The 15,255-nt window shown below is 38.5% G+C and overlaps 1 protein-coding gene across 3 annotated transcripts in view; it reads left to right on the plus strand.

The window, feature by feature from the left end:
• RAP1B (RAP1B, member of RAS oncogene family) overlaps window positions 1–15,255 on the plus strand; it is a 49,547-nt gene that overhangs the window by 25,014 nt on the left and 9,278 nt on the right. For 2 of the 3 annotated variants that reach the window (XM_047787154.1, XM_047787156.1), the window contains 2 exons: window positions 13,793–13,874; window positions 14,885–14,953. In XM_047787154.1, coding sequence (XP_047643110.1) covers window positions 13,818–13,874; window positions 14,885–14,953 — 126 coding nt within the window. In that variant the 5' untranslated portion in view covers window positions 13,793–13,817. Of the gene's footprint in view, window positions 1–13,608; window positions 13,677–13,792; window positions 13,875–14,884; window positions 14,954–15,255 lie in introns of all 3 variants that reach the window. The other variant, XM_047787155.1, reaches the window with a different exon arrangement.

A 15,255-nucleotide genomic window follows, 5' to 3' on the forward strand; every position in this document is an offset into this window, starting at 1 on the left:
CATTAAAGTTTATTACCAACATAGAATTCTACACCCGACCCTTGAGCAACATAGGGGTTAGGCACATCAACCACTTGCAGTCACATTTGAGGGTTACTTTTATAGTCAGCCCTCTGCATCCAAGGAATCAACCAACTTCCAGTTGTGTAGTACATATTTATTTTTTTTAATTAATGTATAAGTGGACCCCACATGGTTCAAACCCATGTTGTTCAAGCGTCACTGTATATCTTTTTTTATATTAATTAGGATATATTTAAAGTTATGTCCATATATATATAATTCTTCCTTCAAAATTTGGTGTAACTCTACAATTTGAAATTGAAAGAGACCTTAGAGTTCATCTACTCCAGAAGGAAAACACTGATGGCCCAGAGTCCAAATCTACGTACCTCAAATAGATTAGTTGGTTTTCATGATATTTAGTTTTTAGAATTTGAATGACTTTAGCTGTATAGACATTCACTCTGGCTGCAATCCACACCATTCCCTAATATTAACACCTTGCTTCTTGAGGCTTCTTGCTTCCTTGTCTGAGTGAGGCATCTCTGCTCAATAATTCCACCTTCCTTTATTTCCTCATTTTATAAACAAAGGAACCCTGGAAATTGAGAAGAAAGTTACTTACCTCAAAGTGTTTGACTTCTAAAATTTAGCCAAGCTTCTTAAATCCCAAGATAATGTTGCTTTCTACAGCTTTTTGTCTCTTCTTAGAAAACAATACGAGACAGTATATAATCAAGTCCTAAAGTATTTGGTACAGCCTTTCAGAAAGAGGAATGATCACTATGGCCTAGATAGTGTGAGAATACTCCAGAGATGTTTCCTTGATACTACCCTCCTAAGGGCTGCATCCTGAGTGTTTGTGAGTCAGGAACATTCTGTCGTGATCTCTGTGTTATTTTTTCCCACACATGTAAATTTAACTTCAGCCACAATTTAAGTCACCTCATCAAAGATGTTAATTTAAAAATACTGAACAGAAGGGAGTTCCTATTGTGGTATAGCAGAAAGGAATTTGACTAGTGTCCATGAGGATGCAGGTTCAATCCCTGACCTCACTCAGTGGGTCAGGGATCCAGCCTTGCCATGAGCTGCGGCGTGGGTCTCAGATGCAGCTTGGATCCCACATTGCTGTGGCTGTGACATAGGCCAGCAGCTGTAGCTCCAATTTGACCCCTGACCTGGGGACTTCTATATGCCCCAGGTGCAGCCCTGAAAAGCAAAAAAAAAAAAAAAAAACTGAGCAGACCAAAGCCTAATCATAGAGCCTTTTGTTGGATATAGGATTTAATATCAATCTATTGAAATGACCCATTGGGTACTGAACTGTATCTTACTTTCACCGTAACTGAAGTCCTTTATAACCAACCTGATCAAAACAATTTTTCCATTCCCACACTGTCTCCCTTATTTTATTTTTTTCCATAGTGCTTGTCAAATTGATGTATTTTATGTTGATTTTATTGGTTTTCTCCCCTCTGGATTTGTAAATTATCAGTGCAGAGTCTTCACTGCTTGGTAGTCCCTTTGCCTAGAACAGAGCCTACCATGCAGAATGCACCCTTATATATTCACGTTGAACCAATACAGTAATATTGATTGAAGATGTCATTTCTTAGATTTTCTTTTTTAGTCCTCAGGCTCTAGCACAATTCTTGGTTCAGAGTAGGTCTTCGGTAAATGTCGACACAAAGGTAAATAGCCAAGTTTTTTTAGTACAACAGTTTATCATTTTTTAGTACAACAGTTTATTGTTTTGTCTATTTTTGCTATTTCTTGGGCCGCTTCTGCGGCATATGGAGGTTCCCAGGCTAGGGGTCTAATCGGAGCTGTAGCCACCAGCCTATGCCAGAGCCACAGCAACGCGGGATCCGAGCCGCGTCTGCGACCTACACCACAGCTCACGGCAACGCCGGATTGTTAACCCACTGAGCAAGGGCAGGGACCGAACCCGCAACCTCATGGTTCCTAGTCGGATTCGTGAACCACTGCTCCATGACGGGAACTCCTATAAAACAGTTTTAACTGCTCTTCCCCTCTCTTTAAGTGGCAGTCCATGGCTAATAGTCAGAACTATGTTAATTTTTTATTGACGTCTAACTGACATGTTATATTAGTTCCAAGTGTATAACAGTGATTCAACATTTATATACATTATGAGAGTTATGAGATGATCACTATAAGTTTAGTTACCGTCTGTTAATAATTTCTAAGATACTTTGTATGTGTGTGTCTTAATCCTTATTTCCTACTTATGTACAAGAAGACAAAACAGATCAGCAGGCTTCTCAGAATATAATCCTTTACTCCAGGCATGCCAGCTAAAGTACTTAAATCCTTTGCTGCTCTATTTTTTTCTTACTAGACTTTTCAGCATGATAATTAATATAAAGACAAACACCGAAGTTCCTACTGTGACACAACAGGATTGGCAGCTTCTCTGCAGTGCCAGGATGCAGGTCCATCCCTGGCCTGGCAGTTGGTTTAAAGGATGTGGCATTGCCACAGCTGCAGCATAAGCTGCAACTGTAGCTTGGATCCAGTCCCTGGCCTGGGAATTCCACATGCTGCAGGGCAGCCAAAAAAGAAAATACGTACATATATACGTATATACTACTTTGATGTAAGAGAAGAAAAAGTTTAAAATGTCAGTATTTACATTGTTTAGAGTATTTCTTTTTCTATAAAGCAATTATTTTGTAATTTTCAATAATTGTCTCTTAGCCCTTTTTGAGAAGAGGCATACTAGTTACTAAGGTTTAAAAATAGAATTAAGGAGTTCCGGTTGTGGCTCAGTGGTTAACGAATCTGACTAGGAACCATGAGGTTGCGGGTTCGATCCCTGGCCTTGCTCAGTGGGTTAACCATCCGGCATTGCTGTAAGCTGTGGTGTAGGTCACAGACGTGGCTTGGATCCCCACGTTGCTGTGGCTCTGGCGTAGGCTGGTGGCTGCAGCTCCGATTAGACCCCTAGCCTGGGAACCTCCATATGCCGCAGGAGCAGCCCTAGAAAAGGCAAAAAGACAAAAAAAAAGAATTAAAGTTTTAAATTCATTCTTTTAAGCTCACCTGTTTTCTTTAAACATATGTCGCAATCAGTATATTAGTTACATGAAATACATGTTTTTGGCAGCATCATTATTTTATAATTATTAATCATTGGGAGCTGAGTGACTGGCTAAACTTGGCATTTTTGTGTATCTAATGGCTGCTTTTTTTTCCTTCCATTTTTATTGAGATAAAATTGGTATACAGCAGTGTCTAAGTTTAAAGTTACAACATAATGAACTGACTTAAATACATCATGAAATGATTACTACAGTAACTTTAGTGAACACCCATTATCTCATATAGATACAAAATTAAAGAAACAGGAAAAAAATGTTTCCTTATAACAACTCTTAAGATTTTCTCAACTTCATAAAACATACAGCAGTGTTAATTATATTTATCCATGTTGTACATTACATCTCTAGTATTACTTATATCTGGGAGTTTATTCCTTTTGACTGCCTTCATCCAATTCTTCCTCTTTTATTAATGCCAATAATTATCAACATTTTTAAGTTACAGTAACATGGAGGTGATTACAAGACACCTCCACATTTTGCTCTTTTGCCTTCCAGTTCTCATTTTCATTTGTGTATTTTTTAAGTTTACTCTTTATTAGTAATAAAACTGTCAGAAAAAACATAAGCAAAACAAGACAATTCACCACCATATTTATGCATATATAAAGTAATACTGAAATTCATCCCAGGTCCTCAAAATTACAATGTGTATAACTTGAGGTACAATAAAGTTTATTGATCTGTGTAATTAAATTTAAGGGTCAGGGAAGACACTAATATTATAGGGTTTTGTGTAGTAATGTTTTTTAAAGACAAGGAGATTATGTCTGAGTCTTTCTCCCTAAAGTACATTTTTAAATGATTCAAAATGGTTGTATAGGAGTTCCTGTCGTAGCTCAGCAGTAGCGAACCTGACTAGTATCCATGAGAACATGGGGTCGATCCCTGGCCTCACTTAGTGGATTAATGATCCTGCATTGCTGTGCCATGGTGCAGGCCAGTAGCTATAGCTCAGATTCCACCCCTAGCCTGGGAACTTGCATATGCCATGGGTGTGGCTTTAAAAAGACAGAAATAAACAAAATGGTCTTTGAATTGACAGGGAAGTTTGCTATAAAATTCATTTCAATTTCAGAGGTGTTAAAATGTATTTTAAAGGTGCCTCTTTAATTTAGTGGAGTATAGTAAGTAGTAAGCCTTAGAGTTTATAGCCAAATAATTATAATAATACAGATTAGTTGGTGTTTTTTTGGTTTTTTGTTTGTTTGTTTGTTTTGTCTTTTATCTTTTTAAGGCCTCACCTGTGCATATGGAGGTTCCCAGGCTAGGGGTCTAATTGGAGCTGTTGCTGCTTGCCTACACCACAGCCACAGCAACGCCAGATCCGAAGCTATGTCTGCAACCTACACCACAGCTCACGGCAATGCCAGATCCTTAACCCACTGAGCGAGGCCAGGGATCAAACCCTCAACCTCATGGATCCTAGTTGGATTCGTTTCTGCTGTGCCACAGTAGAAACTCCCAGTTTAGTTGATTTGAATATATTCCAAACTGGTTGTAGTGACAGAGGACATTTAAGAAACCCACATATGGTAGGAAAATAGTTTTAGTCTATGCATTGTATCCCTTTGCCTACCTAGCAGAAACTTTGTACATCAGACAAAAGCTGGATAGCAGTCCTCCTCCTGCATTTTTATGTTTTATTGAGCTGGTAGGTAAAAGGGTAGAGCAGTGATTCTCAACTGAGGGAATATCAGTTCTGCCAGACAGTATTGAGCAGTAGTAGCCCAGACAGACCATTGCTATTATTTTAAAACTATCTTATTGGTTATTACTGTGTACAAGGACACTTGAAGGAAATTAAATTTCATTCCTTAATTAGTTGAGCACATACTATATGCCAGGCACTGTTTAAGGTTCTGGGGATATAATAAAACAGACAAAAATCCGGAGTTCCCGTCGTGGCGCAATGGTTCACGAATCCGACTAGGAACCATGAGGTTGCGGGTTCGGTCCCTACCCTTGCTCAGTGAGTTAACGATCCGGCGTTGCCATGAGCTGTGGTGTAGGTTGCAGACGCGGCTTGGCTCAGATCCCGCGTTGCTGTGGCTCTGGCGTAGGCCGGTGGCTGCAGCTCCAATTAGACCCCTAGCCTGGGAACCTCCATATGCCGCAGAAGCGGCCCAAGAAATAGCAACAACAACAACAACAACAACAAAGACCAAAAAAAAAGACAAAAATCCCTGTTTTTATGAAGTCTGTGCTCTTGTGTATGTATCAAAAAACTGTATCATATAGGTATTACCATCTCCATTTTCCCCATGAAAGCAAAGCTCTGAAAGGTTGCATAACTTGCCCAAGGTTATACAAAACCAGTATTTGAAATTTAGATTCTATGAACCTCTGTGCTCTGCTGTCAAAATTGTCCTTTGGGGTTCAGTGAAAGAAAACAGTTATTCTCAATGTCTCAAACAGTAGTTATCACAAATGCCTTTAAAATCCTGTTATAGCTCTCCCCATCTTAAAATTGTGCATGAAATTTAAAAACAGAATTAATGGCCATTGCCAGTCAATCAGATTTGGCGTTCATAGTGAAATCCATTTTTTTATCCCAGACTTGGAATCTGTAAACAGTTTGATTAATAGAAAGCATGGATTTGAAAAAGATACTAGTTCAAATCCTGGCTGTTCATTTATTTCTTTAAGGAAAATAATACCTCTAGCATTGGTTTTTATCATGATTTAAGTAAAAATATTTTGGTTATTTTGTCCACATAAGGAAATCTTGGCAAAAAATTAATGAAAAGGATGGCTTAAATCAGTTGTGGTTCCTTCTTATCAGTGTACCTTGTAAGAAAGCTGTTTATTGGAGTTCCCATCATAGCTCAGCAGTAACGAACCCGACTAGTATCCATGAGGATGCAGGTTTGATCCTTGGCCTCACACAGTGGGTTAAGGAAGGATCTGGCTTTGCCATGAGCTGCAGTGTAGGTTGCAGACGTGGCTCGGATCCCATGTGGCTGTGGCTGTGGTGTAGGCTGGCAGCTGTAGCTCTGATTTGACCCCTAGCCTGGGAACTTCCATATGGCCATGGGTGCAGCCCTAAAAGGACCAAAAAAAAAAAGAAAGAGAGAAAGAAAGCTGCTTATTGGTAAGTTAAATATGTTTTGTCACTGTGTTTTTATATTTGAAAGTCTGTTGATATCTTTAATATTTTTCTATTTCAAAATTTGAAATGTTTTCAATCTCCTGTGACCTGAGGGCTCTGCAGTAAGAAAATCTTCTTGGTTAAGTTATTAAAGTTAAAGCAAATTGGTAAGCATTATTTTTAATATCCACAATCTGGAAACAGTCCATATGTCCATTAGCTAGTGAGTGGATAAAGGAAATGTCACATACCATACAGTGGATGTGGTTTTTATCAATAATAAGAAATAGATACTTCCCCTTGTAACACAGCAGGTTAAAAGAAAAGAAATAGAAGGAACAAGTTATTGATAGAAGCAATAATATGGATAAGCCTGACTTGTTCTATCAACAATACTCATTTATGGATAAATGAAGCATCTGGGAAGAAGGAACCCAACTATCTTATTAATTGCAATTCCCATAAATGTTTGCTTTTTGTAGTCAATATGTACAAGTGCTCTCATTCTTAGGCTCCCATTTCTTAGAAAACAAAGACCTTTGGGTTTAGTTTTTCTTTCTAGCTTGTTTACTTTGTAAAGGTTTCTGAAAATAATCAACCATTGTAGATTTTCTAAGTCACCAGTTTTCCATTTTAAGTTTCCTATTCAGATCTGAGCTCAATTACAGAATGAAGGGACTTACTTCCCTTTAAAATTTCCTGAAGTCAGTTTTTATTTTGTTTCCTGTAAAGTGGTGTTCATTTAGTTTACAGTTTTAAGTCTTGACCAACCTACTCCTGAAATGGTGTTTCCTTCATGAATAGGTTCTTGTTCTCTCAAGGCCAGTTTTTAAAATATGCTGGGCTGTTTGAATCTATTCTTTCTACATTCGGCTCCTTTTAATGTTTTTCCTTTATGATGAGATTAAGTAATTAGTAATTAAGTTGGGATTCTGGAGCAAATTTCTGTCAGTCTTCCTGAGATTTAGAAAAATCTTTAAACATAACTCCCAACTAAATTGTAGACCAGTCTTTAAATTCACTTTTTATAGCTCTGTCTTCTCCTCTAGCAATTTGAAGAAGCTATTGTTTGGTATAATTGTTGCTTTGCTGAGAAACTCTCAAAAAGGTAGTTTATTTCAGAGGTATTACTGAGGAGCAGATGGAATAGAAGGGTTTGGGGGGTAATATAAAGAGACAGACTCATTCAAGAAGGGTAGGTTTCCAAGGGTTTGAGCAGGGAAGTAAAGAGAGACTGTCTTTGTCATTTTATTTTGAGGCTTCAGAATACCACTTAAAGAAGTTGATTACTGAATGTTATTTTTGTCTGATAATTTTTCTATATTTATAATTTCTCTTAAAGTATTAATTGTGACATTTCCAAAGTTGGCCATAAGTTCTGTTGTTATTTTAGAGTTGTCAGAGTCACAATATTTGTCATTTACCAGTGTAAGTTCAAGAGTCAAGATTTTATTGGAAACTTAAAAAAGACACAGAAGTCTTTCCTAGAAAATGTGTGGCCTTGACAAATAAGAAAGAAATCGCTAGAGTCAAGAAAAAGAAAGGTGTTGGGTAATTAACTGGGAAGAGACACATTGTAAACTTTATGAGTAATGGAAGTGATTTAAATCTTAATGAAGGCTGTGTTTGTGGTTGTGGGGGTATTAGCATATGCCCAAACTCATTTAACTGCTTGTTTTACTGGATGTAAATTATCCCTAAGTAAAAATGGTTTTAAAATGCTTTAAAAAACTTTTTTCCATTGAGACATCTTATTTGCATGTATATATTACATGCCTAGAAAAAGAATCCCAGCATTTTCCCTCCTGTTTTTTTTGTCTTGCTTCCTCATGGTGCATGATGCCAACTGAAGTTTCAGTACAGTGAAACAAAAATGATAGGACAGGAACAGGTTATTCTGCCATTTTCGTGATCATTGAGTTGCACATCAGATCTAGGGGTGGATCACAACGCACTTATATAACCTATCTGTGAGGTTCACAGCAGTTTTTCCAGCTCTGTGATCATCAGTGATTTTTTGGTCTCTTTGCCTTTTCTAGGGCCGCTTCCCATGGCATATGGAGGTTCCCAGGCTAGGGGTCGAATCGGAGCTGTAGTCACTGGCCTACGCCAGAGCCACAGCAACGCAGGATCTGAGCCGTGTCTTTGACCTACACCACAGCTCATGGCAACGTCGGATCCTTAACCTACTGAGCAAGGCCAGGGATCAAACCCACAACCTCATGGTTCCTAGTCAGATTCGTTAACCACTGTGCCACGACAGGAACTCCTCATCAGTGATTCACCAGTGTAACGATGCATCATTATCACAGAAACTGGACGGTGGCTTTGGAGCATGGCTTAATGAAAACATGGCATTTGCCTCTTTTCGGCGTTATTCATGCTCCTGAGAGCATCAGCTTGGGCTTTCATGTGCACCCTTATAGCAGCACAGAAAGATGGTAGAAGGAGTTTAAAAATTTTTTTAAACAGGAGTTCCCGTAGTGGCGCAGTGGTTAACGAATCCAACTAGGAACCAGGAGGTTGCGGGTTCGGTCCCTGCCCTTGCTCAGTGGGTTAAGGATCTGGCATTGCCGTAAGCTGTGGTGTAGGTCACAGACGTGGCTTGGATCCCGCGTTGCTATGGCTCTGGCATAGGCCAGTGGCTACAGCTCCAATTAGACCCCTAGCCTGGGAACCTCCATATGCCACGGGAGCGGCCCAAGAAATAGCAAAAAGACAAAAAAAAAAAATTTTTTTTTTTTTTAAACAAATGCGACCTTACAAACAGGTTCTCAGTTTCCCTGACCAAGCAGAAATTAGAAAGGTGCCACACAACCCCACAGTTATTGACTTAATAATGCTATCATGAAAGTTTAAGTGACCCAATATGAAGTTTGGCCCGTCACTCACCCTCACCTGAATTGGTCACTCATTTTACTCGTTTTCAACCTTTAGTGCTTGGGGCCAGTTTAAATTGCATTGGAGGCTTATCGGGCCTGTGAGTCCATCCATTCCAAATAGAGCACTCCCCCATTCAGTGAATGGAAACTAGACAATCCAGGACAAAACAAAACACTGAGACAAAATTTGCAGATGAACAAAAGCAAAGCAAGTAGCTGAAGAATTGTGAGCTAATGGCAAAAATATTTATAAGATAGTACACTGCAAACCTAAACCAAAAGGTCTAATTGTCTTACTCAAAAGCCCACTTGGTACAAATCCTAGGATAGCAAATTAGCAGTGTGAGCTCAAGGAACTAGTTAGAGTGCCCATGTCATTGTTGAGACTGATTCATCTGATAGCAGCTTCTAAGAACAAACAAGTTGGGCACAGGCAGCCCATTCAGTCCATTTGTTTGTCTAAGAGCATCATTTGGAGTCATGCCAAATGAAGGTCTTAGCGTGACTGTCAAAGAATGAGAGACACTATTCAATAACTAAAGAAAAACCACAAAGCTGAAATTATTGATTACTTAAAGAAACCTGTCCTGGTCTAATATTGCCTCCCCTGAACAGAGCAGACTACAAGTCTTACAGTGTTGTAGGGAATTTCAGAGTCCAAAAATTGACCGACTTTTTTTTTTTTTTTTTCTTTAGGGCCACACCCACAGCATGTGGAGGTTCCCAGGCTAGGGGTCCAATCGGAGCTGTAGCCACTGGCCTACACCAGAGCCACAGCAGCTAGGGATCTGAGCCGCATCTGCGACCTACACAGCAGCTCATGGCAATGCCAGATCCTTAACCCACTCAGCAAGGCCAGGGATCGAACTCACAACCTCATGGTTCCTAGTTGGATTTGTTAACTACTGAGCCATGACGGGAACTCCTGACGGACTTTCAAAGGCAGGAGCAAGTTAATGTCAACTGTAAAAGAGCTGTTACTCAAGTGAGGCAAATGCTACTTGGTTAGCATTTTGCTAGGTGTTCACTGAAGTGAATTGTTTTGTTTTGTTGTGCTTTTTACACACCTATGGCATATAGATGTTCTCAGGCTAGAGGTCACATCAGAGCTACAGCTGCCAGCCTATAGCACAGCTACAGCAACGCTGGATCTGAGCCACATCTGCGACCTACACCACAGCTCAAGGCAACGCCAGATCCCCCACTCACTGTAAGCAAGGCCAGGGATCAAACCCGCATCCTCCTGGGGGGATACTAGTTATATTCATTTCTGCTGCACCACAGTGGGAACTCCGAGGATTTTTTTTTTTTTTTAATTATCAATAAACATTTGCAAAGAAGTCATTAAAAAGTGACATGGCCCAGCTACATAAAGGATAAAAGAATGCAGGGGAAAATGAATCTAATTTTATTTATGTTGGTTGATTTGCTCTTTGGAATGTTTAGGAAATTCTTGTCCCCCATCCCTGAAGTTACCATATTCCCTCTAGATGGATTCAGAAACACAAATTTGAAGGCGTCTTTTCATTAGAATTCTAAGTTTAAATATTTCTCAGATATTAATGTAGGTCTCTGTGGTTGGATGTCTGCATGGCCCTGAATAAAATTACACCTAAGTAATCCTATTTTTAAATGATTTTTTTATGATAAAAGAAGCAAACCTGAATTCAGTTACATGTTTACAAAGAATGATTTCTTTTTCCCAAATTAAATGTGCACTACAGTGTGGAATATTCTTAAAGCTGAAAGTTCGTTCAACTTTTATTTCGTATCATCTCAAGTCATAATCTGGTAAGAATCATGCAGTTCACAAAAGTTAAGGAGGCAGTGTCCCAGAAATGGAGAAAAACCTATGGGAATGATGGTTTCAATAAATTTAGAAATAAATATAGGAATGTGGGAGTGTTAGCAGCCTTCTTTGGTGTTTTTGCTGTTTTATTTAATTTTTTATTGAAGTGTAGTTTATTTATAGTGTTGCGCCAATTTCTGCTGTACAGCAAAGTGACTCAGTTATACATATATATATATATTATTTTCCGTCATAGTCTGTCCCAGGAGATTGGATATAGTTCCTTGTGCTATGTAGTAGGACCTTGTTTTTAATCCATTCTAAATGTAATTGTGTGCATCTACTAACGCAAACTCCCAGTCCATCCCACTTCCTCCCCCCACCCCTTGGCAACCACAAGTCTGTTCCCTATGTCAGCGAGTCTGTTTCTGTTTTGTAGATAGGTTCATTTGTGTCACATTTTAGATTCCACATATAAGTGATATCATATGATATTTGTCTTTCTCTCTGATTTCACTTAGTATGATAATCTTGTTGCATCCATGTTGCTGCAGATGGCATTATTTCATTCTTTTTTACGGCCGAGTAGTATTCCATTGTGTATATATACCACATCTTCTTGATCCAGTCGTCTGTCCATGGACATTTAGGTTGTTTCAACGTCTTGGCTATTGAGAATAGTGCTACTATAAACATAGGGGTGCATGTATCCTTTTGAATTATAGTTTTGTCTGGATATATGCCCAGGAGTAGGGTTGCTGGATCATGTAATAGTTCTATATTTAGTTATCTGAAGAACCTGCATACTCTTTTCCATAGTGGTTGTACCAACTTGCATTCCCATTTTTCTGTCTTTTTTTTTTTTTTTTTTTTTTAATTTGGGTTGTTCCCCCCCATTAAGGAACAGAGAAAATACAGTGAATAATCTGTGTAGTTAAAGGCAGACGTGAAGGAGAAAGTTTTAAAAGGAAGCCCATGGTTATAGAAATAAAGGGATGGCATACAGAGATTAGTAAAACAATATCTTTTCTATGCGTATGGACTGAAAGGAAAGCACATATAAAGAGATTTAACACAAAGAAATACTATGCCAAAGTGAGTCCATTCTTAATTGACTTTCATAAGTAAGAGACAGGCCTGTCAACAATAGGCTGATTTGCAGAAGCATATTCACTGAACAAATGCTTATTGATTGCTTAAATGTGTTTAAACCAGTCCTGGTATTTACTTGTTACTGTGACTAAAGAACTGTCATTTCTTGATTTTTTTTTTTCCCCTGTCTTTTCTAGGGCCGTATGTGCAGCATATAGAGGTTCCCAGGCTAGGGGTCTAATTGGAGCTGTAGCCGCTGGCCTAGGCCAGAGCCACAGCAACGCGGGATCCGAGCCACATCTGCGACCTACACCACAGCCCATGGCAACGCTGGATCCTTAACTCACTGAGCGAGGCCAGGGATCCAACCCACAACCTCTTGGTTCCTAGTTGGATTCATTAACCACTGAGCCACGACAGGAACTCTGTCATTTCTTGATTAAGAATGTTTAAAACCTGGTGAATATTTTTATACTGTGGCCACTTTTTTCTAGGATTGTGGGAGCTTTGTATTCTCATATTATTCCCCCACCCTGGAAACTTTTAGGATCTTCTTTCTCTATCCTTAGTATACTGAAATTTTATAACGACGAGTCTTGGTATGGGTTGGGGCTTTTCGGTTTGGGGTTTTTGGTTTTGATTTCTACTATTTCATCATACTAAAACTTTCAGTCTGGGCATTCGTGTTCTTGAGATCTGCCTCTGTCTCCTGACCATTGTCAGTCCCTTTGTGCTACAGCATTCCTACTTCACCCCATCTCCCCCAACCCCCAAAGACATACTCTCTCCCTCCCTCATCCCTTTCTTAGGAATATATATTTGGTCTGCTTTCTCTACTCACTTATTTACCATTTATATATCTCAGTGACCAGCAGGTTTTTTCTGTAATTATCACATCATGAATATTTTATGTTTTGTGGACCAGATGGCCTCTGTTCTAACTACTTAATTCTACCATTACAAGATAGCAACCACAGGCAATACACAAATGAATGGGGGTGGCTGTATTTCAGTAAAGCTTTATGTGGGTTGGATTTGTTTGTACACCCCTCCCTTATCCTCTTCATCTTTACCAGAACGTTAGTTCAGTTGAGAGTAAGGATTTTTTTTGTTGTTCATTGGGTTATATCCTTGTACTTAGTAGGCACTCAACTCAGAGTTATAGGTGGTTCAGAAAAGGAGGGTATCATGTCTATCACTGCCATCTTGTAGCCAACAAAATGTTTTTTTTTATTAAGAAATATATGTATGTGTGTGTGTGTGTATATATATATATTTTTTGGGGGGGGGGTGCTGAATCTGAGGCATGTGGACTTCCTGGGCCAGTTATTGAATCTGAGCTCCAGCTGCGACCTTTGTCACAGCTGCAGCCACACCGGATGCTTAACCCAGTACACCGCGCTGGGGATCAAACTTGCACCCCCCAGCAACCCGAACCACTGCAGTCAGATTCTTAACCCACTGCACCACAGTGGGAACTCCCAGAATGCTTCTTAATGCTGTTTCTCAGTATCCCCCTTTTTTTTCTTGATTGAGTAAATATTTTATTGTAATTGAATTTAGGATAGGGCTGAAAGTCATGTCTGTAGTTCTGCAATTTCTTTCTTCCTCTCTTTTATAAAGATCACTACCAGTAACATCCTACCAGTAGACCATCCAAGTCTGTTTATGGAATACTCCATTTTAGTATGGTATGGTGGTCATTTTAAATAAATCTACTTGCTTGAATGTCTTATTTATATAAGAAATAGATGAATACAAAGATATTACTTAAGTTTTTTTGTTTGTTTGTTTTTTCTTTAATAAGGTACTAGCTTTTACAAGTTTGCACCATGCGTGAGTATAAGCTAGTCGTTCTTGGCTCAGGAGGCGTTGGAAAATCTGCTCTGGTAAGACATTTTCATAATACCCAAGCTATTCACTCCAAGGCATGTTCTTTTTCTGTTAAGTTTTAGGTTTTGCTTATTTGTCTTCATTTATTTTTTAAAGTAAAATCTCATAATGATTTTAAAAACAATGTAATATTTTCCTTATAATTTTAGTCAACTTTAGTTGTAATCTGGGTACATCATATGCTCTTGGGAACATTGGTTCCAGACCAGTATGAGATATTCCAGAATACAGTTTGGACTAAGCATAGAGGGTAAGCACATGCAATGGTGTTCTTTCTGCATTTTAGAGCTAGATAGAAATAAATTTTGGTCCATCTCATTGTGAGTTGGCTTATAATACAAATTTTATGTTACAAAAAATAAATCTAGTTTTAAAAACTTTTTAAAAGATTACCTTTGACTATCCCACTGTTTTCTGTATCAAGGAATAGTAAAGCAAGAAAGAAGACACAACTTGACAGTGGTGGGGTGGGTAAAGGGAGAAACTTAAAGGAAATAACTTGAATAGCAGAGTGTAGCAAAGCCTCATAGTAAGACAGATTGACCATCTTACTTAACCACTTAAAGTAAACACAGAATTTGACATGCTTGGATCAGAGAAGTGTGTGCAACAGGCAGTGGGCTGCTTTTTCATTTGTAAATATATCCAGTGATGGGGAGGTGTTATGAGTATGTGTATGTGTGTACACGAAGTAATTAGCCATTTTCTAATTAAAACTAAAATTTAAACCCTTAAGACTGAAACAGGAGCCATTTAACAATTTTTAAATATATAATTTAGATTTACCTCATAAGGGTCATAGTGATTATTAATTTATTTTTTAAAGCTTTCTAAAGTAACTTTGCCACCAAGTGCATGTATTCACATGTAGTTGTGCTCATGTTTTTTAATCAATGGTGTAACTATTTATTATGAAATAAGTAGTTTTAAATGTGCAGGTTTGTATTTGGGGGGTTTTTTGGGGGGGGGGTTGTTTTTAGTGTAATGGTATGTTAATTTCTTTCAGACTGTACAATTTGTTCAAGGAATTTTTGTTGAAAAATATGATCCTACGATAGAAGATTCTTATAGAAAGGTATGTTACTTTAGAAGGCCTTTTGTTTTTTTTCTTTACTTGTTTTTGGCTTAATAATTATTGAATATTGTTTACAAAGTAGGATGAAGCAGAGTTAATTTATAAAATTAGTGAGGAAACATCAAACGATTATTTTTTGGCATTGAGTGCTTATGAGAATATTAAACAGTCACTCTTGCTGTCTGTCTTAAGTTTACACTGACCCTGACATTGTAATTTGACACACAAACTTTAGAGCTAGGCCACGCATTTGAAGTGGTAGCTCCATGTTTCTCTCCCCTTCCTACCCCTGAAAGAATGAA

The sequence above is a fragment of the Phacochoerus africanus genome, chromosome 7, assembly GCF_016906955.1.
Source record: "Phacochoerus africanus isolate WHEZ1 chromosome 7, ROS_Pafr_v1, whole genome shotgun sequence".
NCBI lineage: Eukaryota > Metazoa > Chordata > Mammalia > Artiodactyla > Suidae > Phacochoerus > Phacochoerus africanus.